Source organism: Macrobrachium nipponense, chromosome 14, assembly GCF_015104395.2.
Source record: "Macrobrachium nipponense isolate FS-2020 chromosome 14, ASM1510439v2, whole genome shotgun sequence".
NCBI lineage: Eukaryota > Metazoa > Arthropoda > Malacostraca > Decapoda > Palaemonidae > Macrobrachium > Macrobrachium nipponense.
In genome coordinates, this window is record NC_087207.1 from 53435470 (window position 1) to 53462969 (window position 27500).

At 35.4% G+C, this 27500-nt stretch overlaps 1 protein-coding gene across 1 annotated transcript in view; it reads right to left on the reverse strand.

Annotated features, from left to right (window-relative positions):
• The window catches only part of LOC135226105 (uncharacterized), an 18291-nt gene extending 2385 nt beyond the window's left edge, over positions 1-15906 (reverse strand). The window contains exons 1-5 of the mRNA XM_064265559.1: positions 15823-15906; positions 4605-4819; positions 3727-3862; positions 3359-3567; positions 2157-2313 (exon numbers count right to left, since the gene is read on the reverse strand). Of these exons, the coding sequence (XP_064121629.1) occupies positions 2157-2313; positions 3359-3567; positions 3727-3862; positions 4605-4819; positions 15823-15892 (787 nt within the window). The 5' untranslated portion in view covers positions 15893-15906. The remainder of the gene's footprint in view (positions 1-2156; positions 2314-3358; positions 3568-3726; positions 3863-4604; positions 4820-15822) is intronic.
• Between the last annotated feature and the right edge of the window lie 11594 nt (positions 15907-27500).

Genomic DNA, 27500 nt, shown 5'->3' on the forward strand with positions numbered 1-27500 from the left:
AGATTAGGATTAGGTACTGGTAAAGATAAGGATTACTGATTACAAGGATTACTGATAAAGATTAGGATTACTGGTAAAAATTAGGATTACCGATAAAGATTAGTATTATTAATAACAATAAGGATTACTGATAAAGATCAGGATTACTAATAATAATAAGGATTACTGATATAGATCAGTATACCTGGTAAAGATAAGGATTACCGTTAAATATAAAGATTACTGATGACCATTGGGATATAAGAGATAATGAGGATTGCTGGAAGGATAAGTATCACCAATAACAACGATAAGGATTACTGATGATGATTAGGATTACTGATAAGATAAGGTGGTAACATCCTGGTATCACTATTTTGTCTTCATCTTACCATAAAAGCAGGAGAAATAATCCTTTGGGTTTGACACGAGATTAATATTATTAAATTCTTTTTAGGACAGAGAAATAATTATTAAATATATATACTCAGGTTGAATGACTGAATAATCATTATTATTATCATGATTATTACCATAACGCCAAGCAAAGTTATTACTACCGCCCTCACGAGAGAGAGAGAGAGAGAGAGAGAGAGAGAGAGAGAGCTTTAATTAGTTTTAAATAGGCAAACTGTATCTTTGTTTGGAAGTTACGAGACAATTACAATTACCCAGCGAATATAAAAAATTCAATTAGAGCTGTGGAAGCAATTCTCGCTCGCTCCTAAGCGCCCTTCTTTCAAGTAAAATCAGCTAGAAAAATCAGATAAATTATGTTTAATGGGACAGTAGTTCCATTTTAAAATATACTTATTCTTTCATTTTACAGTGGAGTCCTTTTTTAGGAAGCCGGTCCTGAAGGATGGTAAGTTGGGCATAGGGTAAACGACTAACTGTACTTTGCTAAAAAAAAAAAAAAAAAAATGGAAGTCTATGTTAAACATACAGCAGACATTACAGGGCCTGTTGTAAGTGGCAATGAGTCCCAATGAGGTGCAATAGCAAACGGACGAACTGGTCATCCGCGCAAGCCTACAATGTTCTTCCTCTATCATCCCTTCCTGTCATTCGTCTTACAATTTCCAAGTTAAAATCCTACCGTGCATCTCTTCAAGTATGGGATGAGGTTCGGTAATTATTTCAGTTAACCTGTTATCAGACTCTATATCTAATTCTTGCAATTGCCTGCTATTAGGAACTCATTTTTGCCATTACTTGTCATCAGGTTCTATATAATTCTTATATGATTCTTGCAATTGCCTGCTATAAGGCAGTATAATTCTTGCAATTACCTATTATCAGGCTTTATGATTCTTGCAATTACATATTATCAGGCTCTATGATTCTTGCAATTACCTATTATCAGGCTCTATGATTCTTGCAATTACCTATTATCAGGCTCTATGATTCTTGCAATTACCTGTTATTATGTTGTATAATTCTTGCAATAACCTTTTATTCAGGCTCTATAACTCTAGCAATTACCTGTTATCATGTTTCTCTTCACATAAAGGAAAAAAAATTAACCTCAGTAATCTGTTAACCTTTTCATATCCTGATATCTATGATTATACGCTTTCCACTGACAGGTTTGAAGTCCAGAACTGAATGAATGAAAAGGATTTTTCCTTCTCGGGTGGGATTGGAGCCCAGGAGGATTAGAGGTCCAAGGTTTAGGAATATCCTATGAAATCACGAAGGATAAGACTACACGTACATATCAGTGTTGCCATTTTGGGGTTTTTCTCGTCTGATAACGTGGTCTAATAGCGATGTCTGGCATCTCTCTCTGGCCACTCTGACTAAAACTAGATCTTTCTTTGTAAAAAAAAAAAAAATAAATAAATAAATAAATAAAAAAAATAAAAACACACACACTTTATAACATTGCTTTAAATTTTGGTAATTAAGCTTTGATAATAAAAAAACTACCATAAAATATATATAGAATATAATTTCTAGAATTTAATCCTTAAATAATTAAAGTTTAAAATATATATAAAAATTTGTCTAATCGAATCGAATATCCATCTCCTACTGACAGTCAACTTTGACAATTACTGAGGCAAATTAAGCGAAACGCAATTGCAACGGCAACACTGGTACATACGTATCTGTGAGTGTGTGTTTGTGTGTGTGTTCGTGTATGTGTGGTGTTTGAAACCCAATAGACACACCTTTCGAAAACCAACCAAATTCTGCAGGCTGTGGCTGCAGCGCGTGAATCAAGGTGACGTTTGTTGACTTGTGGAAGACATCGGAGAGTTTAGCTTCACAAGTAAGGGTCAGGGCTCCTCTCCTGAAGGACTCCTCGGTCGCCTCAAACTTCAATTCCTAATCGGGAATAAGAGGTTCGAGTTAGTTAAGTAAGCTTTACATTGGTTTGTATTACTGCCATTTTGAATAATTTTTTTTTTTTTTACTTAGCTCCTTTCAGGTTTCGGCTGGTTTTGGTCACTGCCATTCTTGTAGTTTATTTATTCAGTTATTTTTAAAGTTACGCTTGTGGCTCCTGGTCCGAAATGGATAGTTGACGTTAGCTTAGCATAGATGAGTTAGCCTCACTCGTTGGAAATTGACAAATAACAAAATCAAGGTGTTAATTAAACTAAGATAGGTTCCTGGTCAAAAGCTTGCCATATAACATACACCTCCATAGTTTTAATCTGTAAGAACTGTTTGTATTCAAACTCCCTTTTAATCATAGGATGATTTCACTGCAAAGAATTAAGGAAAACCAATATAAAAATGGGTATTTTCATAACAGGTTCTTTTTGTATGCGACTTCATTATTCTGGTATTCTCAGAGCTGGTTCTTTCGGCAAATCATTCTCAAAGAGGTTTTTTTTTTTTTGACGATCCACACACAGTGCATTCATTCTCAAATGGGTTACTTTTGAGAAATTTATAGCACTAGTATTCTAAAAGAGGTTCCTCTTGCCAAATCGATTTCCAAGTGCTGTTACTCTCAAAAGGGTTCCTCCTGCCAAAACAATTCAAAGTGATGGCATTCTCAAAGGGTTCCTCCTGCCAAATAACTTCTAAGTGCTGGTACTCTCAAAAGGGTTCCTTCTGCAAAACCAATTCAAAGTGCAGGTATTCTCAAAAGGGTTCCTCCTGTCAAATGAATTCAAAGTGCTGCTCAAAAGGGTTCCTCCTGCCAAAACAATTCAAAGTGATGGTATTCTCAAAAGGATTCCTCCTTTCAAAACAATTCAAAGTGCTGGTATTCTCAAAAGGGTTCCTCCTGCCAAATCAATTCAGAGTGATGGTGTTCTCAAGGTAGTCCCTTCTGCCAAAATTTACAGAAGAATGCAGGTGGAGTTAAGGCAAAGAAGAGCTGACATGAAATTTAAGTACACTTAAGAACGTTACTTACGGAAGCCTGTATGTTTTCGCCATACATGTTGCCCTCAGATATGAGCGTCACACGGGCATGGGAGGGCATTTCTTGGCTGTTCAAAAGCCAGGAGATATCGACTTGAGGATCGGACGCTTCGACCAAACAGCGGGCTTCCACCATGTCCCCTGGGAGGACTCGGCTTCCGGGCGTTAGTCCCTGGATCGCTGGTCCCCACACTGGTATTTCTGCAGGGGATTGAAAGAGGAGCTGAAAAACTACTGGAGTGGACACACTGGCTTGATTTACATGTAACGATTAGGCCTATTGATGACGTACTACATAAACGTCATCCAAAATTAAATGGGTAATACACATTCGTGTGACTTGATAGGCGTGTGCCTTACCTAACACAGTCATGTTCTGGCCGTCGTCATCTGTTTCGAAGTGGGGACGGTCTCCCATGACTTCACAGCGGTACGTGCCCGAGGACTCCTTCTTCAGCCCCGTCAGCACTACCGAAGTGATGTTGCTCCGTCGTTTCTGCAGTGAAGAAGATAATGATCATCTCTCTCTCTCTTTTTGTTTATTTATTTTATTTATTCATTTATTTTACATCTCAGCCTGCTGAAAGGGAAACAATAACTCGAAGAAGAAAAAACACGGCAACATCATACTAACGAAGCACACCGGAGGTAGTACTAATGGCTCTTCGCCTTTACAAAGTTCCATTTGGCGTCTTAATAATAGCTATATATATGTATATATATATATATATATATATATATATTATAATATATATATATTATAATATATATATAAGAATAAATGCCTTTCAACACTGTGAGTGTTTAGGGTTGGTAAGAGTGATCTCGTTAAAATACCTAATCTTACTATAATGGCGTTATGTCCATCCGTCCGTCTGTCATTCAATCACAGCCAAGCGGCTGGTCCGATGGGCATGAAACTTGGCAGGGTTATAGTAGGGACCCCTAAGATGGTTTATAACAGGGTTTCATCCTACCTCCCATCCCGCTCCGAAGAGGGAGGGGGTGAGAAGGGATTCCCTGAAACGGGGCTGGTTATGCCCGTTGACTTAGTTACTTTACGAATTTATCAAACATAATTTCTGTATACATATGTTTACAAGTAATAATAATAATAATAATAAATCTTATGACAGACAGGCGCACAGACTCATAATCCCTCTGTGTAACCTTTCGAGGTATCTTGCGAACAGACAGCCGCTCAGCAGACTCAAAGAGAAGAAAAGGACAAAACTCACATCGACATTGATATAAGGCTGAGGGTAAACTCGGTCCGGAGGGTCGTTCTTCGGTATGTACTCGTAGAAGTGCTCTGTTCCCCTATACCACTTCACGGAGTAGAGCGGATCCGGCCGGTCTCTGCGCTGTTCGTAGTTGCAGGAAAGCTGTACCGTTGTTCCAGACACCACCAGGGCTGGCACCCGGATTTCGGATACCCTGACGCCCTTTGTGCCTGAGGGGACGAGAGTTGGGGGTGGGGGGCGCGATTAAGATTGTTGTTCTCGTATGACAGTTGGGATGCAAAAGAAAGACACTTAATACAACTGCAACGGTACTGCCATTTCATTTCGCAGCTGCGAAACAAGAAAATGGTAATTACTATTACTATTGATACTAATTCCACTGCTAATCGTAGCACTATTTCATTCGGCAGTTGGGATGCAAGACAAATTGACAGTTAACAATTATACTGCTGACAGGAATGCTACCGCTAATGGTTCTGGTAGTGATAACATGAATGGATGGGGATAAGAGTTGAGGAATCATGATACTAACACCTGTTACTTATAAAGAATAGTAATAGTTATATGCAGTCGAAAAATCATGGAAAAGGCTTATAAGCCCTAATAATCAATTACAACTACTACAACATCTATTGCTTTTTATAATAATAATGATAGTAATACATAAAGAAAATTTTTGAAAAGACCTGATCTTCTTATTAACAAGCCTACTACTACTACTAGTACTATAATAAAATAATAATAATAATAATAATAATAATAATAATAATAATAATACTTTATTAAAAGTAATGGCTACTTCAGCAGCGTTACACTTGTAGAGATTCTTCTCTATTTTGCGAATAGCGGCTTTTTCGGTGCTACTTAAACAGGCTAGTAGAGCGCCTATTGAGGTCATGGTCAAATACAGGGTCAAAATTGGTGTATATATTTGATGACTATGGTATCATAGTTTATCTGTAAAATTCAAATATATACACCTATTTTGACCCTGTATTTTACCATGACCTCAATAGGCGCTCTACTAGCCTGTTTAAGTAGCACCGAAAAAGCCGCTATTCGCAAAATAGAGAAGAATCTCTACAAGTGTAACGCTGCTGAAGTAGCCATTACTTTTAATACAGTATGCTTGAGAGAGGATCTGCTTTCCTAAGTACTAATAATAATAATAATAATCATCATCATCATCATCAATCATCATCATCATCATCAAACAAAAAAAACTCATAATCACATAAGTCAAGAAAATGAAAAAGTAAATTCACACTAGTATGTCTGTTTGATTTTGTTATTTAAAATACGAGTATAAATAACAAAATCAAACAGACATACTACGTGGATTTACTTTTCCCAAATAATAATAATAATAATAATAATAATAATAATAATAAATAATAATAATAATCATAATAATAATAATAATAAAAGAATAATAACAACAACAATAATAATAAATTATTCATACAACAATCTGAAAACTAGTCCATAAACAATGGAGAATAAACGAAAAGAAAAACAAGGGATGGAGCTAGACGACCTGGCTAATCATATCTTGACCCTCCCAAGTGCTCGTAGGCTATGAATGAGCCACGTGACGTCATCATGAGTATAACTTTCTCAAAGCAGAATGAATGGGAGCCAATATATTTGATTTTTTACTCTATCACCCTTCCCAATTTCTTTTCAAGTTTGTTTATTTTTTCGAGTTGTTTTTCTCACTTGTTTTTTTTTCAGCGTTGGTTATTTTATGTATTTTCTTTTTTCTCCTTTTCTGGCCTGGTAATTGGGCGTGGCGCGGGCTGAAAAATGTTATATATTGGGGACGCTTCGTCTATTCCTGGTGGCACAGGATTCTACCCAATGAAAACAGTGGGGAAATCAATCAAACTTTCGTTTTTTAGTCCTAAAAATACTTTTTCAGGTGATGGCTTATGCTTTTTCTGGCTCTCTCTCTCTCTCTCTCGCTCTCGCTCTCTCTCTCTCTCTCTCTCTCTCTCTCTCTCTCTCGATAATCTCTCACTCTCCTCTCTATATATATATATATATATATATATATATGTATATATTGACACATACATATATAAATGTATAACGAATCAGGAAAATTTGGAAGGTGGTGAATATGTAAATAAAGGTAAAAAACCACCATTGTTTCACTTTCCTTTGTCCTTTGAACCATTATATATTATATAATAGATATTATATCATATATATATAGATATATATATATAATATAATATATATATATAAGATATATATATATATATATATATTATCTAATCATATATAGATATATATATATATATCTATATATATATATATATACTATATAATTAAATAATCGAATAAGGAGGAGCCCATAAAAAAACCAAACAAAATAGAGAGAAACAAAAAAATACTATATTTCAGAGACTGCTGTCTCCCTCTTCAGGTAGATGAATGAGAAAAGTTTACAGAAAAGGTGGTATTTATACCAAGAGGTCCATCCACAGGTAAGCCAATTTAGGTCACTCCCGCTGATAATCTTCCTTTAATCTTCTTAAGCATTGGTTGAATGAAAATCTTGTCGATCACATCTGAATCCCATGCTCCTTTTGAGATGTTCATTATCTGCCTCTCTTTTATTAAGGCCGATTCCATCATCTGACTCTTGTACCGGCAGTTGCTGCTATAAATTATATGTGACAAATTCCAGTTTATTCTATGGTTGTGTTCATCTATATGGTTGAAAATGGATGAGTTCTGTTGTCCATACCTAACTGACCGTTTGTGTTTGTTGTAATTAATCTTTGGGGAAGCGATTTTCCTGGTAAAATCCGATTGTAAGATTGGTCACAGTCCTGGCATGGGATTTCATAAACCCCTGTGTCCTTGGGGGATGTCTTTTGTTGGACGTTAATCAGGGATTTGGCTAAGGTGTTTGGGTAAGTAAATGCAAAAGGGTTAGATTTTCCGAGGGTCTGAGTCACCATCTTAATCGTGTCCAGGTGTGGAATTTTTATTTTATTGTTGGGTGTATCTCTGGTCTTGTCTTTAGGGGGTCGGTAGAAAATTACGTTTGCTTTGTGAATTGCTTTCTCAATTATATGGTCAGGATACTTTAAAGACGAAAGTTGCTTACAAATTAGTTTAAATTCTTTTTCCAAGAAATCTGGGGAACAAATTCGTAAGGCTCTTAAGAACGGGTTGCTGGCTACACCTATCTTGATAGCAATGTCGTGATAGCTAAAGTAGTGAATGTATGAAAGTGAGAACGTTGGTTTTCTGTATATGGTAAATTTGTATTCTGTCGCGTCTCTGATTATTAAAACATCAAGAAAAGGAATTTTGTTGTCTGTTTCCCATTCAACTTTAAATTTGATGCTGGGCACTAATGCGTTTAATCTTGAAAGGAATTCATTAAAATTGCCCCACCTATTATCCCAAAATGTTAGAATGTCATCTACATATCTCATCCACAGCATGTTTTTGGGTTTTATTGCGTTTATTACTGTAGTTTCAAAGTATTCCATGTACAGATTGGCTAAAACAGGACTTAAAGGACTACCCATACTACACCTGAATTTTTGCTCATAGAATGATTCCCCAAATGAAAATACGTTATTAGATGCACATAATTCAGCTAACTTTATTATTTTGTCATGCGCCAATGGGAAATTATCTGAATAGGGGGATAATTTTTCCCTCAAAAACTGAAGAACGTCCTGTACTGGTACTTTTGTGAATAGGGAATCTACGTCAAGGCTTAAAAATTTTGTTGTGAAGTGGTATATATATGTGCTTCTCTGAATTTGTGACAAAAATCTTCCGAATGTTTAATGTGACTGGGAGAAAAAGTGCCTAAAAATGGGAAAGGAGGCCAGCTAACCATTTAGATAATTTGTAATTGAAAGCTCTGGCACATGAAACGATGGGTCTGAATGGAAGATTGTCTTTGTGAGTTTTGGGAAGGCCATAAAAGTAGGGTAATTTAGGATTAATTACTTTAAATTTCTCTAATAGTTCAATACTCTTTTTGTCTTGGCCAGTTAATCTTACTTTCCGAAAAAATTCTGTGGGGACGTTTTGGAGGGGATTTTTCGTCAGTTTGTCGTAAGTGTTTGTGTTGCTAAGGAGTTGGTTGATTTTGTCGAGGTAGAAGTCTTTGTCCATTATTACGATTTTGCCGTCTTTGTCGGATCTACTTATTGTAACATCTAACTTTTTTAGCGAGCAGATGGCTATCATAAATCAATGGGGAACAGGATATTTCTTATTTAGGTCAGTTAAAGCATTTAGTAAAACTCCTTTTAAACATATCTCTTCACGGCTGTAGTTTTTGTCAGATATGAATTTATCAAAAGCCACTATGAAGTTTAGGTTGTTTTTCCGATCTGGCATAAGGGAAAAGGATAAGCCTAGATTTAAAAGTAAATATTGATTTAGAGTAAAGGGGGTGTTGGATAAGTTTAAAAGACATCCCCCAAGGACACAGGGGTTTATGAAATCCCATGCCAGGACTGGGACCAATCTTACATCGGATTTACAGGTAAATTGCTTCCCCAGAGATTAATACAACACAAACGGTCAGTTAGGTATGGACAACAGAACTCATCCATTTTCAACCATATAAATGAACGTAACTAGAGAATAAACTGAAATTTGTCACATATAATTTATACCAGCAACTGCCGGTACAAGAGTCAAATGATGAAATCGGCCTTAATAAAAGAGAGGCAGGTAATGAACATCTCAAAAGGAGCATGGGATTCAGATGTGATCGACAAGATTTTCATTCAAACAATGCTTAAGAAGATTAAAGGAAGATTATCAGCGGGAGTGACCTAAATTGGCTTACCTGTGGATGGACCTCTTGGTAGAAATACCAACCTTTTCTGTAAACTTTTCTCTTCATCATCTACCTTGAAGAGGGAGACCAGCAGTCTCTGAAATATAGTATTTTTCTCTCTATATTTTGGTGTTTTTATGGGCTCCTTTTATTAGATGGAATTCTGTTGTAACATAACATTTTCTACCAGTCAATACCCATAACCCCCAGGCATATATATATATATATATATATATCTATCTATATATATATTTATGTATGTTATGTGTCTTTTACCTATATATATATATATATTATTATATTATATATTATATATATATATATATATATATATAAATAATAATAATATATATACATAGATTCATACATATACTATACATCAACTACTTAAAACTATTAGCTGTCCCGAGAGAAGCCTCTTTAAAAATCTAAAGTATCTGAATAAATACTTTTTGTATGTTTTGGCGTCACTGAACGAAACCCCTCTCAAAAAAAAAAAAAAAAAAAACTTGAATTTTTTCAAATTTATTTTGTTTTCAGTAACCTAGGATCCAATCCTCTAAAAGACAGGAACACTATCCGAATGTATCCTTACTAAGTTTTTATTTTTTTTAAATTCCTTTATTTATTTATTTAAAAAAAAACTTACTATGTCCATGATTAGGCTGGCTTCTAATCAAAACAGGAGGAATTTGATATAAGTAAACAATTTTATGCATTTCTGGTAAAGAAAATATCAGAAAACTTTACGAAAAATAAACGTCAAATTGATATGGCTAATCACAAATGATAATCACTGGAAGAAATTCGAAGATGAATGATAAAATTGTACGTTTTAATAAAGTGATACTAATATATGATCACACGAAATAATTCTTATTGCATACAAAATAATGATAAATATTATCACTCTTCAGAAAGTGAATTACATTTATCTGGAATAAGCCCACAGGGGACTCTTGACTAGAAATTTAAGTTACCAAAGGATTTTGTGTTCATCTGAAAGAAGTAACAGAATGTAACAGGAAATGAAGGTAGCAGAGATCGATTATTATTATTATTATTATTATTATTATTATTATTATTATTATTATTATTATTATTATTATTATTATTATGTAAAAGACCCTCTTTCAAGCATGTTCTATTGAAGGAGAATGCTGCTTCAGCTGCATTATTTCTTTTTATAGACTTCTATAAAAAAAATATGCAGCTGAAGTAGCTTCTCCTTCAATAGAAACATATTATTATTATTATTATTATTATATTATTTTATTATTATTATTATTATTATTATTATTATTATTATTATTATTATTATTATTATTATTTCTTTTCTTTTTTTTCACTACACAGTCCTCCATTTCGACTGGGTGGTATTTATAGTGTGGTGTTCCGGGATGCATATTATTATTATATTATTATATTATTATTATTATTATTATTATTTTATTATTATATTAGGTATTATTATTATTATTATTATTATAGTACTATTATTATTATTAATTATTATTATTATTATTATTATTATTATTATTATTATTATTATTATTATTATGAACCCTCTTCATATTGAACAACCCCACCAAAGGTGCCATTGGCTTGAAATTCAAGCTTCCAAAGAATATGGCGCGCATTTAAAAGAAGTTACAGAAGGGAATAGAAAACACAGAAAGAAGAGATCAGTTATCAGAAAAGGAAAATGAACAAATTACCAGATTTATAAGAAAAAGCATTTGAACTCTTGTATGCTTGCAGCAAGACGCAGCTGGGTGTTTGTGTAAAATCCCAATCCTTTTCCAAATTAGTTGTTTTTATTATTTTTTTTTTAACTAACTCTTGACGCTTAACTCGCTTGCTTTGATACCCGTCACTTATTGCATTTGAAGCTGAGAGAGAGAGAGAGAGAGAGAGAGAGAGAGAGAGAGAGAGAGAGAGAGAGAGAGAGAGGTAGTGTTGCATACCTGCATTGCATACCTGATATAGTCTACAACCACATCCTGGTATGATTTGTCCAGATTTTGCAACGCATTTCACAATGCCTTCAACAGCGATTGTCTTTTTGCAATATACATTTTTTTTTTATCTGACTTTAACATTGCTCCATCTAGATGGCAATTTGCCAGCACGTGCTCTTGCTTCGTCGAAGAGCCCGTAAAACAGCCCGTAGAAAAATATTAATTTTGCACTTGTTGCGATTCTTTTAATATGCCCGCATTATTTGGTGGTTATGAGGCACCATACCGCACAATACCACACTCCCTTATCACCATATTATGGCGCACGTACAAGTTTAGGCGTTAGTGAAAGAGGGCTTATGGGTTACTTGACTCTCTTCTTTTGCTCTTTGGGAAATCCAAAATTTTTTTTTTCTTATGGTTATGAGAGACAATACCGCACAATACCACCCTACCGGATCGCCATATTGAAGTATACGAGTTTAGCTTTTAGAGAGCTTACAGACCTTACAGACCTTACATCTTGTTCGGTTTGCCCCAGGTCCCTCAGTGTGAGGCACCTCTAATGTGAGAGAGAGAGAGTCACTTAGTCGCTTAATTGTTATCAGTATTGTGTCTATAGTGAAGGCCCTGTTGACTAGTAAAGCCTTTTTATTATGCCTTTTACTATAAGCAGTGATGTCTTCAAAACCCCGAATCACAGTTATATTTTGAATCAATGTGAAGCTGCCGATTTGAAATCCAAAGCATACCGTTAACAATCTCTCTCTCTCTCTCTCTCTCTGTATCAAGCCAGAAGGGGGAAAAAAGAGTTATCTCAAAATAGATTAAACTTCTAATCTCTCAAGCTATTATGATCCTGTTTCTCAATCGACTGCTGCGCGTCGCAGCTGGAGGCAGAGAGAGAGAGAGAGAGAGAGAGAGAGAGAGAGAGAGAGAGAGAGAGAGGTTAAAATACCCAACCCCATTCAGAATCAAATTATTTAACCGATGTCCCAGTTCACACCCCTTCTTTCTTTGTCGTCTTGTTACGATCTCTTCCTTTCATCTCTCTCTCTCTCTCCTCTCTCTCTCTCTCTCTCTCTCTCTCTCTCTCTCTCCTGAAGCCATATTTCTTCCAGGGCATTCTCAGATCACGCACGCACGCACACACACACACACACACACACACAGAAACTTCGGGGCAATCGGCAATCCCTTTGTCCCCATATCCTGTCAAGGAGTATAATTGATGTCAAGCTGCTGGATCAAAAGGCGCCCTTAATCGAGCGTTAATTAAAAATACTGGCATCTGATCAGTCCACAACGGCTGCGTCGTCTTTTATTGCGTCTGTGTTCCGAGGAGGACGCCTGACCACATTTATGAGAGGGAAGGCTTCAAAGAACCTTATTCTCTCTCTCTCGCTCTCTTTTTTTTTCTTTAAAGACGTGGTCGGGTCGCTCATGACTCACTTGGGATTTGTCTAAATTGGGGATTATGGGATAAATCTTGAACTTTCTGATACTTGTCTAAATTGGCGATAATGGGATAAATCTTGAACTTTCTGGAGACTTGTCTTGGGTATTAGGGGAAAGTAGTATTGGGATAAAATCTTGAACTGTAAAGGAGACTAGTCTAAATTGGGGATTATGGGATAAATCTTGAACTTTCTGATACTTGTCCAAATTGGGGATTATTGGATAAATCTTGAACTTTCTGATACTTGTCCAAATTGGGGATTATGGGATGGTGACCGGACAGTTTTGGATACTGGACATATTGATACCGGACATTTTGAGCCGGACATTTCGTACTGGACATTTTTGTGACTAGGATTTTTTACTACCGGACATTTCGATACCACTATGTGTGTGCGCGAAGATAAGAGGTTCTTTTGAGGGCCACACTCTTTTTATAATTGGTTGTTTATATAATTGCCACACTTTTCTTATAATTGGTTGTTTTAATTTTTTTTTCAAGCACCTGCTATTTATAGTAAAACATTGGTCGGAACCTAAATATTCTCAGTTTTTTTATCAAAATCTCAGTCTCTACCAAAGAGTCAACTACTAACGCTCAGCTATCAACGATAAATATAGATATTCTTATTGTATCACCCATGGCTCGTCTAATTGCTTTCAACAAAAAAGTGGAAAAAAATTAGTGGATGATCTAAACTATATATATGATAAACACAAAACTAATAAGGATGTGTAAAGCCCGCGTACACACCTATGTTGGTGATAGTGACAACAAAATCGTTAAGACTGTAGGTGAGCATAATCACAGTGCTACAGTAGCAAGACTGGAATCAAAATTAGCACATCATCAAATGAAAATAATGTATGGTTCAACACAAGATGCTCCTCGTACTATAATATATAAAGAAACCCAAAATCTGAATGTATGTGCTATTTCAGAATTAGCTTCAGTATCTTCGTTTGAGTCGTAGTATCAGGCGTTGGAGACAAATAGAAGAAAATGTACCGCCTATACTTCAGGTACGGCATGGTTATTTGATTCCTGATCAGTATTGTTACCTTGAAAATGGGTTGAAGTGGCTACAGTTTGACAGTAGACAACATGATACTGAAAGAATTTTAATATTTGTTACTGACTCGGGAATTAGTGACATCAAAAGAGCCAAAAGTTGGGCCGTAGATGGAACTTTTAAGTGTAGCCCCAAGATTTATTATCAACTGTACACTTTACACATTCAAGACAACGGCATTAATGTTCCGAGAATGTTCGCCTTGTTGCCAAATAAGATACAAGATACTTATGCTAGACTATTTACTACTATAAAAGAACTCTTGCATAATGTCGAACCAGCCACTGATGATGGATTTTGAAAAAGCAGCCATCAATATTTATTAGATATTTTCCCTAATTCAGATTTCTTGTTGCCTGTTTCACCTGTCACAAAATGTTTACAAACAAGTTGCAACATTAGGTTTCAAACATCAATATCACCAAGATGATAATTTTAGTTTAAAAGTGAGTTTTTACGTTTACGCTTGCTTTCTTTCTTTCGCATTGACGATGTTATTGACGGCTTCGAAGAATTAACTGATGACGACGATTTTCCGCAAGAGCTTGTTACATATTTCGAATCAAATTATATTGGAGGAGTGAGGGGTCGTGGCCATCGAAGGCGAAGAGTCGAGCCAGCCTTCTCTATTCATTTATGGAATGTTCATGAACGCATTGAAAATGGTATGCCACGCACCAATAACTATGTTGAAGGATTTCATAATGCTCTAAGAATGTCAGTGACAAATGTGCATCCTAACATTTGGATCCCTTATAACTGCTTTAAAACGTTGAAAAGGCTCTCAGTGCAACAAGAATGCCCATCTCAATCGTGGAGACAGCGCAACCTCAAAGAAAAAATACAGAGACGCCGATCAGCGTATAAAAAAATTGCTGGAACGGTATGACCCCTCAAATAAAATACAATATCTTCGTGGCATTGCTCATAACATTAAACATTTTTAACTAGATAATATTGTTGTTTTTTCTTTAATACTTGTACTGTGTTTTACAAATTAATAAATTTTTGTCTATATATTTTTTTATTTGTAATTTTAACTCCTTACTATTGAAACATAATTTGGATTTATACTTTATATAATGGTATCGAAATGTCCGGTAGTGAAAAAGCCTAGTCACAAAATGTCTGGTAACAAAATGTCCGGTATCAAAATGTCCAGTATCAAACTGTCCTAGAACCTTATGGGATAAATCTTGAACTTTCTGATACTTGTCTAAATTGTGTATTATGAGATAAATCTTGAACTTTCTGATACTTGTCTAAATTGAATCCCTTAGTAGTGCTAATGATGAGAAGTTTAAGATACTGAAAATATATTCTTTCTTAACTTCGTAGCAAATATCTGTAAATATAATAAGAAGTTTATACTTGCCAGTAGCTAGTATGGCGAAACTGCAGATAATTGGTAATCAATCCTAAAAGTAATCTAACCAACTAACCTAACCTAAGCTAACTTTCTTGGCTCAATAACGAAGAGCTGGACATATAAATAGAGTTTCACACTTAGTATAGTAGATTCACATCAACCGTGTATCTAATGTCCAGGCCAGTCCCTTACGGCACTCCTGATTGGCTGTTGGTAAGCCAGTCGCAGGACTGAAAACTCTCAGTCTCTCTCGAGAGAATGCACATAGGCAGGATGTATGTTCCACATCTCCTGAGGAATACGTCTTTCAAAGGTAGCCCTCAGGAGAGGTGGGATATACATCCTGCCTATGGGAACTCTCTCGAGAGAGACAGAGTTTTCAGTCCTGCGACTGGCTTACCAACAGCCAATCAGGAGCGTCGTAAGGGACTGGCCAAGACATCAGATGCACGGTTGATGTGAATCTACTATATAGTAATGAGGGGAATGAGTGAAAATGTTAACGAAAAGCTTCTATACTCACTAGTAGCGAGTAACGCTAAGAAAGTCAGGGTGGAGACGTTCACGGATGTCCTTCCTGGCCAAAGAGTCATTTCGTGGGGGGTGGGGGCTGGGGGGGAGGGTCAGCCCACCTTGCAGTATCTCGTTGCTCAGTTTCTTCTGGAGGAGAAAAGAAGAGGAATGATTTCGTTCTATCACTGTTGTTACAGGATGACCATACTGCGTATTCGTTGTACGAGAGTTAAATTCTGAGCAATCGTAGCTCTCTTGTTTGTTACTGTATTATTGCCTCTCGCTCTCTCTCTCTCTCTCTCTCTCTCTCTCTCTCTCTCTATCTCTCTCTCGCTCCTTTATATATATTAATATATTTATATATATATTATATGTATTTATATATATTATCAGATATCTATCCCTATATATCTCTATATACATATGTCATATTTATCATATATACTCTAATATCCTATATATATATATATATACATATATATGTATATATACTAATATATATATATACATATATACCATATAATAACTATAAAAACTATATATATATATATTATATACTATACATCTATATATATATGTATATGTATATATATATATATATATATATATATATATATATATGCATATAATGTATATATATACATATATATATATAGGATGCAGGGAATTACATGCACAATTCAAACTCTTTGTTAGTGTTAGTCGAATAGTCAGGGTTCCTTTCCGTGCGCGCGCGCATGTGTGTGTGTGTGTATGTGCATGAGAGAGAGAGAGAGAAAGAGAGAGAGTGTAACTTGGCTTCCCTGTTAAATGCATAGTTTCATTTCATTCGTCTAACCGCGTTTAGTTTATTTGAGGACACGGTCGCCTTCCCTATCGCCCGCCCGCTCTCTCTCTCTCTCTCTCTCTCTCCACCTTTCTTCATCTGTCAGTGATACGCCAATCACAGGACGAAACGTTCGAGGAAGCAGGGAATTCTAGACGAGGCTTTGGATCAGCAACAGTATTTCTTTTATATTTATATATCAGACACACCGTATTACTCTGTCCAGCGTTATCATGGGGCTAACATATATACATACAAACATACATACATACATTATATGTATATGTGTATATATATATATATATATTTATGTATATATATATATATATATATATATATATATATATATATATATATATATATATATATATATATATAGTAGATAATGCTGATCGAGAACGAGGGTCTATAGCCCTTGAGTCAAATGAATAAGAAGAAGAATAAATAGGACGAAGTGGAGAAGAAGAAGAAGGAGGAGGAGAAGAAGGAGGAGAAAAAGAAGAGAAAGAGGAAGAAGGAGAAGAAGAAGTAGAAGAAGAAGAAGAAAAGAAGAAGACGAAGGAGAAGTAGAAAAAGGAGAAGAAGAAGAAGAAGGAAGACGAAGCACTCATAGGACGTAAACAAAGTTCTCATTTTTCCGCCGTTGAACTTTCGTCCAACAGCGTCAACAAACCGCGAACTTTGTTTGGAACGCCGGTGAAAACGAAGGCAGGGTTCAATAAAAGTATTCCTTAAAAAAAAAACGAAACAAAAAAAGTAGTGAGTCAATTTTAACCGCATTTCTTTCCGTCCCGAGCGAATAATAATAATAATAATAATAATAAAAAAAGGAGATAAAGATAGAGAGACAAAAAACAAGACGATATAACTTTCCTTGCTGGTCCATTTTATTTTGTTTATTCATAAGGTCAATATGGTATTTTTGCATTAATATTTATTTATTTATTATCTTTTTTTTTTGGTCTATCACAATCCTCTAATTTGACTGGGTGTTATTTATAGCGTTGGGTTCCGGGTTGCATCCTGCCTCCTTAGGAGTCCATCACTTTTCTTCTTCTCTTCTTCTTCTTCTTCTTCTTCTTCTTCTTCTTATTATTATTATTATTTATTATTATTATTATTATTATGAAGACAAGCTCCAATTCGTGTGGGAAAAACCCACCACAGAGGCCACTGACTTATAGTGATAATTTAAAAGGAGTGATAAAATTATTTTCTTATATATTCATAAATATTTAATGCTTTCACGAATACTAATCGTAACGGGTAATGAAGCAGATTTCATAGTCAGACTAAAGTAAATTACTATCTTTCTCACTATATGTCAGAGAGGAGAGAGAGAGAGAGAGAGAGAGAGAATTTTACAGGTAATAAAGCAGGGCTCATAGACTAAAAAAAATTACTATTATTCTCGCTATATGTCTGTGAGAGAGAAGAGAGAGAGAGAAGAGAGAGAGAGAGAGAGAGAGAGAGAGAGAAAAGCTCTCTCTCTCTCTCTTACACACACACAGACACAACCACATAAATAATAAACTAAAAATAAAAGTAAAATGCAAAGCTCAATTGCAAAATCCATCAAGAGTTAAAATAGAATTTTTCTTCTTCTATTTGACGAGTCCCATCAACCATTTTGCATCATAAAAGATTCACAGTAATCCGTGTTTCATAAAAGACTTTTCTAAGCTCATAAAGTTTTACTCCTTTTAATAATTACCGGTTTATTTTGCCGAGTTGATTTTCATGAAAGTTAGGCTGGCTATGAAGCCAAGCGCTGGGTGGAGCGCTCGGCATTACAGCGAGATTGGAGGTACAAAGTAAAAGGCTATAAAGTAGATGAAGCTATCGCAGATTCAGATCAACCGTGCATCTGATGTCTATGCTCGTCCCTTACGACGCTTCTCATTGGCTGTTGATAAGCCAGTCACAGGGCTGGAAACTCTCAGTCTCTCTCGAAAGTTCACATGGGTAGGATGTATGTTACACCTCTCCTGAGAGGTACTTTTGAACGACGTATTCCTCAGGAGAGGTGGAACATACATCCTGGCTATGTGAACTCCGAGAGAGACAGAGTTTCCAGCCCTGTGACTGGCTTATCAACAGCCAATCAGGAGCGTCGTAAGGGACGGACTAGACATCAGATACAAGGTTGATGTGAATCTACTATTGTGGCCGAAGGGACGCCGCAGATACCCTTTTAGTAATGCCTACGGTGCGCCACGGGAAGTGCACTGACTACAGGAAAGGTTAAAGACCGGAACTGGGAGATCTGTTCTAGCGCAGCAGATCAAGTTTTTCGTTTCTTTGCATACAGTTAGCCTTATGCCGGCGCGGGGTCTCGCTCATGAGAGCAGCTAGTAATGATGTCATGTTTCGGGTAAGCCAAGGTATAGTAGAGCATTCTAAAGTAACGATGGTTCTCAAAAAATTAATATTTTTTCAACTCCACAAACAAATTGCGGCTGTTTTCACCAATTTTACTTTGTATTGAATTTAAAACAATGAAAAAATATTATAAATATTCTATATATTTCACTTGTAATTATTTTGGGCAGGAATATGCAAATATTAAATGTATACTATGTTGTGCTAGGTATTTCGGTATGGTAATGATAACTTTTGATTGGCTGGGATCCACGTCTGGGACTCACCATGTATGGGGGTCTTTGGTATGGCCAAGTTTGGGAACCAGTGTTCGAAACTATGCTCTAGACCTTGGCATAAGCGTTATGTACAAAAGACGGGAGAAAAATTGGACATTTTAAAATTCCTACATATATCAAAACGCACTTCCGGATTTGAAAACTCAGTCCTTTTAGGAATGAGTAATTCCTGAATTAATAACATTATAATTCCAAGACGAAATAATTAAGAAACTAGAAATTCCGACATGACAACATTTTCGAAATTTCAAAACTCCATTTTTTTAAAATTATGAAATCCTGTAGACTTTACAGCAGTAATTTCCGTAAAACCAAACCCCAGTCCTTTAGGTAAATTCACACACACGAACGAACGCTTTCAACTGATTCAAGACGAAATAATTAGGCAACAAAATTCAATTGAGATCGACTTTGAAAATGGGAAACCTGCGTCGTCCACTCCACAGAATTTAAAACTAAAATGCGTCTTTACGTAGTACTACAAATTTCCCCCTGGAATAAATGCAGAATAAATCATCCTACGAAAAGGGTTCTGTAGTTTGACTCTGATTACAATTTTCCTCGGGATTACTCCCTGAAAATGGCTTAGATATTGCTGGTGTAGCTTATTGTGAAACATTACGGAGTTGAAAGAAAAGATTCATTAGAACGTCGGAAACAGCTAAGACTGGTAAATATTTTTATCATCTAATTTTTGTCTTCTACCTCGACGTCATCATCCTGACAATGTAAGGAATACGAGAATACATATTCAAGTTCAGTTTCCAAAGCTTCATTTCGGTCTGACGATGTTCAGTAAGTGATCCCGAAACACTGACATCAGGAAATGTAGTTTTTGTAAAAGATATATTTTACCTCTATGTAGTTTCGTTGCTGTAAAGACATTCCTCACGACGCCAGAGATAAATGTATTGCACGAAATTCTTTCAACTATCTACCTCTGATACCTGAAATAAGTCAAATTTGGTCTCCTCCAGTTTCCTTTCACAAATCAGTCAGTTTTTTTTTTTTTTTTTTTATCGAATTCCGTCGTCGTTAAAAATGCTTTCTTTGATGCCAAGCGACGAGTAATAGTTAGAGGGGTTGGATAGCAGGATGGGAGAAAGGAAGCGGGAATGGAAGAGGTCAAGTAAAAGGATAAAAAGGATAGAAAGTCCTACAGTCCAGCGGTGTGAGGAATAAAGGACTTCTGGAATTGAGAAGTTGGACAGCTGGAGAGGAGGAACAGGGCCCATATGTGAATGTGAAAGATTTCTGTTAAAAGACAACGTATGAAAAACTGACACACAAGAGACGACCCCACACACCCCCGCCGAAGAAAAACACTCAATAAGGAAGGAATCAATTGCATGACTTCTAACCATTGACATAGCTCCCGACATGTCTGATCATTCTTAATCCGGACCCCCCCCCCAAAAAAAAAAAAAAAAAAAAAAATCCCAGGGGACCATAAAACGGAAAGGAGGGCCGTTTCATGGCATTTTGACCTCAAGTTTTTATTTTTTGTATCGTTTTTTTTTTCTCTCTCTGTCTTTCCTTCCCACCTGTGGATATTTCCTTCCTCGAGGTCGACTGACAATCCAAGAGCGGCTGGAAAGACACATTACAGTTTCCGGTCCAGCAGAAATTGCGCACGGGCAGGTTCAATTCCCCTCGTGAGGCGGAGGAAGCGTTCTTCTTCTTCGTCTTCTTTTTCTTCTTTCTTCTTCTTCTTCTTCTTCTTTTTCTTCTTCTGTCGTGTGGCCTTTTGGCAAGAAGAGGAAGGAAGGAACAATTGACAAACGCTGATTGTTTATTCCCGCGCCCAAGAACCGCGTTCTCTCGAAAATGGGTATGCCGTTGGATTTTTTTTTTTTTTTTTTTTTTGAGGCTCTCTGGTTTTTGGTTATTGGATGCCTTTTTATTTATTTATTTTCTAGGAGGCTCTGGTTTTTGGTTTCCGGAGGCCACCTCGTTTTTGGCTATTGGAGGTCATCTGGCATTAAGGTATTATAGGCAATCTGGTTTTTTCTGTTTGTAGGCTGGCATTTGGTTTTTGGAGCCAGTCTGCTTTTATATATATATATATATATATATATATATATATATATATATATATATATATATTATATTACTATATATATTATATATATATATATATATATATATATATATATATATAATATAATATAAAAAAGTATTAATGTTAAGTGAAATCCACAATGAGATTCCTGTTGCATAACATACGTACGGTATTATAAAACATATATGTTACAAAGCTCAAAAGCTGTATTAAAAAAAAAAAAAAAAAAAAAAAAATATATATATATATATATAATATATATAACCATATATATATATAATATATATATATATATATATATATATATATATTATATATATTATATATGTATACATGTACAAAGCTCATACAGCTTACATCCAACTGTTGTGGACTCGAAACCGTACATACAAAACAAACATCACAGAAAGTAAGACTGTTTGTAACCAGGTTGTTTTGGGCCCTTAAGTCACAGTCACTTCAAAAATTCTTTCGAGTTCTTCGAAAGAATTCAGTCGATTACATAGATATATGAGTAAAAACACGCAAGCATGTATATGTATATATATACTATATATATATATATTATATATATATGTATAATATATTTAAAATATATAATATATATATACTACATATATATATATTATCTATATATATTATATATATAATTTAATATAATATATATATATATATTATTATATCTATATATATATATATATATATATATATATATATTATCTAATATATATATATATATATATATATAGATATAATAAATATATATATATATATATATATTATATATATATATATATATATATATATATGAATAACTTGATCACGAAATATATAAAACGTGATGCTGTGTATAAATAAAGGTGATGCCACGGAGGAAAATGAAAAGAGGAGAATTGCCGAGATCTTTCGGTCTACACGACTCTTTACTTGAGGCACAACTGATCATAGAAGAGCAAAAACATAGTCCAAGTAGGCTTAGTATCTAAACTGACATTACATGTTTGTGTGTGTACTTTTATATTTCACGCGCATATATATACATATGTATGTACGTCTGCATAAAACATTCAAACCACACAGATCTTTCTTTGAAACCTTAAATCCCAACACGCTATTTATCCGTAAACATTTATACAAACATTTCCGTAAATCCACTTGACTTTTCAGGACGTCTACTGAACATTCTTTGCCGTTGAAATAAAATTGATATATAAATGAAAACTTTCCCTAATGTTCCGGACAGTCCATCCCCGTTTTTTTCGTGAGTGAGAGAATCCACACCGGTAAATTATTGAAGAAACGCTACTCAAGAGGAGAGTGAAACTGTGCGGTTGAATGTGTAATGTATATTATTATTATTATTATTATCATTATTGTTTTGTGTTATGTAGAATGTAATTCCAGACTGCCCGTCGTGGCCAGTACACTAGTCAGGTAAAAGGTCAGAATGATTACGGGAACTGGAATAGACGCGAACATTTAATACTGCTATATGGACAAAGATTCGTTATAGATCAAAGGAAAGTTACTGCTTTTATACAAGTTAAAAGAAACAAGGCGTGATCTGACCTCCAGCTTACTCGGGACGCGTGCTAAAATCTACGATCAAATAGAACGTTGTTTCACCAACGAAAATGAAAATAAATACACTGTATTATAATAGAAATAATTGTTCTGTACTGTTTAAAATGCACATTATTGGCACATTATTTATCTTTTACACTCTCATCCTGATAAATAAATCATAAATATCCTATCCTAAAATTCCTGTATTATTAACTCAACGCGAAACACATTTTTCAGACCTTTTTAGGCTTTCCATAGACCTTTCCTATCGTCGCCCCCCAAAATAACAACAGAGTAGTTTGCTGGCTTACTCCCCGAGCAAGCGAAAAATCTATGATTTAAAGCAATCGTGAGTAGCGTAGCAGTGCTCGACTGATAACTGCGTCTATTTTTTTTATGCAAAACCTAACAAGTCTTGGATTTACGTAGCGCCTACGTTGGCATTTGTTACGTTCTTTCCTACGAAGTTCCAGCTTTTATCTGTGTAAGGCAACTGCATAATTGCAGTAATATAAAACACAGGGCTTAAGTTTGACGAAATAAAAACAAATCAATTATTGGAACAATGCATAAGGTCAGTTGCAAAAACACACGACGAGCTTTTGCGAAAAAAAGGGGAAACATTCAGACGGACAGAGAGAGAGAGAGACAGAACGTTTACCCCCAACACCCCCCCCAAAAAAAAAAAAAAAAAAAAAAAAGGAATTACACCCTCCCATGAATTTTTTTTTTTTTTTTTCGGAAGAGATCGAAAGACCCGCCATCGCAGAGCCTGACGCTTTAATATTTCAAAGGGCATGAAACCAATATTGGTCGCATTTTAGCTCACTTATCGGACCGGCGTATATGGCTGGATACAGTCGGTTAGTTAGAAAAAAAAACACGTTAAAAATTGTTAAAGGCTGGTTTGAATTGGTTAAAAGTTGGATAAAAAATTGAGAAGGTTTTCAAAGTTTGCGAGAGGTGAAATGGTTTGCGTAATTGGTGCGATTGGGTAAAACAAAATTTATTTACGAATTAGTTCAAATTTTTTGAAAATAGGTTAAAATTGGTAAAGATTGGTTCGAGTTGCTTAAGAAGAAAAAAGTAGATTATTCGATTGGGTAAAACAATTTGTTTAAGAATGGATTAAAATGTTTTGAAAATGGGTTGAAATTGGTAAAGATTGGTTCGAATTGGTTAAAATAAAAAAAGTAGATTAAAAGCTGGACATGAAATTGGGGAAGAGTTTTAGATTTTGCCAAAAGGTGAGGTGGTCTGGAAATTTAGTTAGAGAGAGTACAATTTTGTATAGAAGTTAAAACGTTTGAAATATGTTAAAACTGGTAAAGACTGCCTTGAAAATAGGTAAAAAGATGACCCCGAGGAGAGAGAGAGAGAGAGAGAGAGAGAGAGAGAGAGAGAGAGAGAGAGATGGTTGTATATATGTATGTATGTATGTATGTATGTATGTATGTTTGCGTGTGTGTATTAAACAACAAATTTCCTGGCAACTAAATATCTTGAAAAAAAAGAGACTCCAAAGACAGTTTATACTCAGAAAACCTTTGTACAAAAGATTAACCTTAATTAGCCGAGCTAATTTCAACGTACAATGAGAACTGTAATTTTTAACACGCCCAGTAATGACGTAAGCCTTAATTAACAAGGTTAATTTCTTTTCCAACCATTAATTTGCTACCGAGAATCTTGAATGTCGGCCATTTTTATTCCTTGCACACAACGCGTGAATAGAGGTCACCATTCCACGGAGGTCAGAATCGCGCACGAGCATTTCGTGGGGGTCACCAACACGAGGATCGACTGACCTGATTATATTCTTTCGTAACATTGAAGTTTACGCTTTATCATCACTCGCCGGAAATCATCGCCCCCGCCCCCAGTAGCAGCCCCCAAATCTCTTGTTTTTGGAGGTGGAGCCGTCATCACCTGACCGGGAAAGTCCGTCTACATTTAAAAAAAAAAAAAAACATTCCGGTGATTAGTAACACATTAAAATGAGAGATAGAGAGAGGGAGAGAAAAAAAGAGAGAGATTATTTTCAATTAAAGTGAAAGCTCGTATATCCGTCGACAATGGAGGCTTCTATCCCGTTGGAATTAGTTTTTTATTATATTTAGACTTCAACTTTAGTAGCTACGTCCTGTTTCAATATATAATGTCGAAGTGACGGAGTGGATTAAATATGTCGGGCGAAAATGACGAGTTCGTCATAAACGCGACTAATTCTCGGAACTCCTGATCAGTTGCGTTCACAACAAATAACGAATGAGAAAATGAAAATAAATAAACAAATAAGTACTACAAAGAACACCGGGAAAAAAATCCTCCGCTATTTTACGGATATTGCTTCTGTCCTTGCTCCCCCAGAGGGATCGGGAACGTGAGAGTGTATCAAATTTGATAACATCCACTTCCCGGATACGGAACTTCCAGCCTTCCTCTGTGTTTCATCAGTCAGTTACCCCGAATTTATTATTCGGGTACTCGTTTCTATTCGCGCGTCTCTGTAACCTTTATCGTACCCCCACTCCCCCCACCCACCCCACCCCTAAAAAAATAAAAAAAATAAATAGGCAATTTTAAATTTGCGTCGCATAGAGCACTTTTATTGTTCAGTATTGACAGAATTTGATACTGACATTTGCGTCGTAAAATAATTCTCTTGTGATATTTTTTTTTGTTTAGAAAAACTCTGTCTTGTTTCATTTTTCAATTTTAGATTATTGTGTTACAATGATCGATATCAGACTGGCCAGCTATTTTGCATTTTTTAAAAATTTTTGGTGGTAGCCAATTTCTGAAATTTTCGGGAACTGCCACTGGAAAGGATAACTATGATTAATGGGCCTCTCTCTCTCTCTCTCTCTCTCTCTCTCTCTCTCTCTCTCTCTCTCTCTCTCTCTCTATATATATATATATATATATATATATATATTGATATATATATGTGTATATATATTTATATATATATATATATATATATATAGATATATACATATGTGCATGTTTATATCTAAATAATATATAATATATAATAATATATATATAAATATTATATATATATATATATATATATATATATATATATATATGTATATTATATTATATATATATAGTATATATTATAATATTATATTTATATTATTATATTTATATATTATTATTATATTATAATATATATATAATACATAATATCTATATATATATATATACATATATATATATATATATATATATATATATATATATATATATATATATATATATATATATATTAGCAACTCTTGAATTAACCCAGTCACCAGAATGTCATTCATCGGTACTTTTGCGACTAGCAATAGTTGTAAAAAATAGTAGTAGTAGTAGTAGTAATAAACGGGATTCGCCTTTGAAATGGGCCTTCACTCCACGTTTTTCTCGTCCAATTTATCCATTGCTTGTGCTTGTTTAAAGTTTAATGTTAAAAAAGTACGAAAGAGCCCTCACGCACTTTCTGGCGACAAATTGACAAGTTCGGGCCAGCGAGAGCAAGCGTTATAACGGCCCACCCATTTACTACCTCCCCACACCAAGCTCTTCCTACGCTTGCAAAGGTAAATAGAGAAAGTCCCAAAGTTTCTCAATCTCTCTCTCTCTCTCTCTCTCTCTCTCTCTCTCTCTCTCAGGTCTGCAAGGAATCAAAGAGATTGCGAGCCAGGGCCGGGGGGGGGGGGGGGGGGGGGGGGGGGGGGGCGGCTGAGTGGGTTTGTCTTGGCTCACCGGATGAATATTCAATATTTCAAAACAAACGTCCCTGTTTTGGTTGATCTGGGATTCTGTTCTTCGAACTGTTCTCTTTCTGACGCCGTGCGCATGCGTGAGCGCGCGTGCGCGTAATGTTCATTCCTTCATCTCTCTCTCTCTCTCTCTCTCTCTCTCTCTCTCTCTCTCAAAGTGTCTGAAGGTTTCTTCAGAATAAAGGCTTTGCTTTTCGTTTTCACTCTAAAACAGAAAATAAAAAATAAAATCTCCACAGTTTCGACTCATTTTGAAATAAGAAAGAGAACCCACTACGGAAATTCGATCCCTTACTAAGGAAGACCAAAAAACACACCACAGATTCTACCTATTGTAAGACTATAAAAAAAAACTCACCACAGAGATATTACTAATTTTAAAAACCTAAAAAAAAAAAAAAACAACACATACTTTCGACCTACTTCAAAGATCAGACCTATTTCGGGAAAGGAAAAAACTCAACACAGACTCGACCTACCACAGACATGACAAAAAAACCCACCTCAGAGGTTCGACCTACCTCAGCGATGGGAAAAAACACCACAGAGATTGGGCCTACTTCAGAAACCGACAAAAAACCCACTACAGAGGTTCGACCCACCTCAGCGATGGGAAAATACACCACAGAGATTGGGCCAATTTCAGAAAAAGGCAAAAAACCCACAACAGTGATTCAACCCACCTCAATGATGGGAAAAAACACCACAGAGATAGGGCCAATTTCAGAGAAAAAGACGAAAAGCAACTACAGTGATTGGGGCAACGGCAGAAAAAAACAACACTAATAGGTTCGA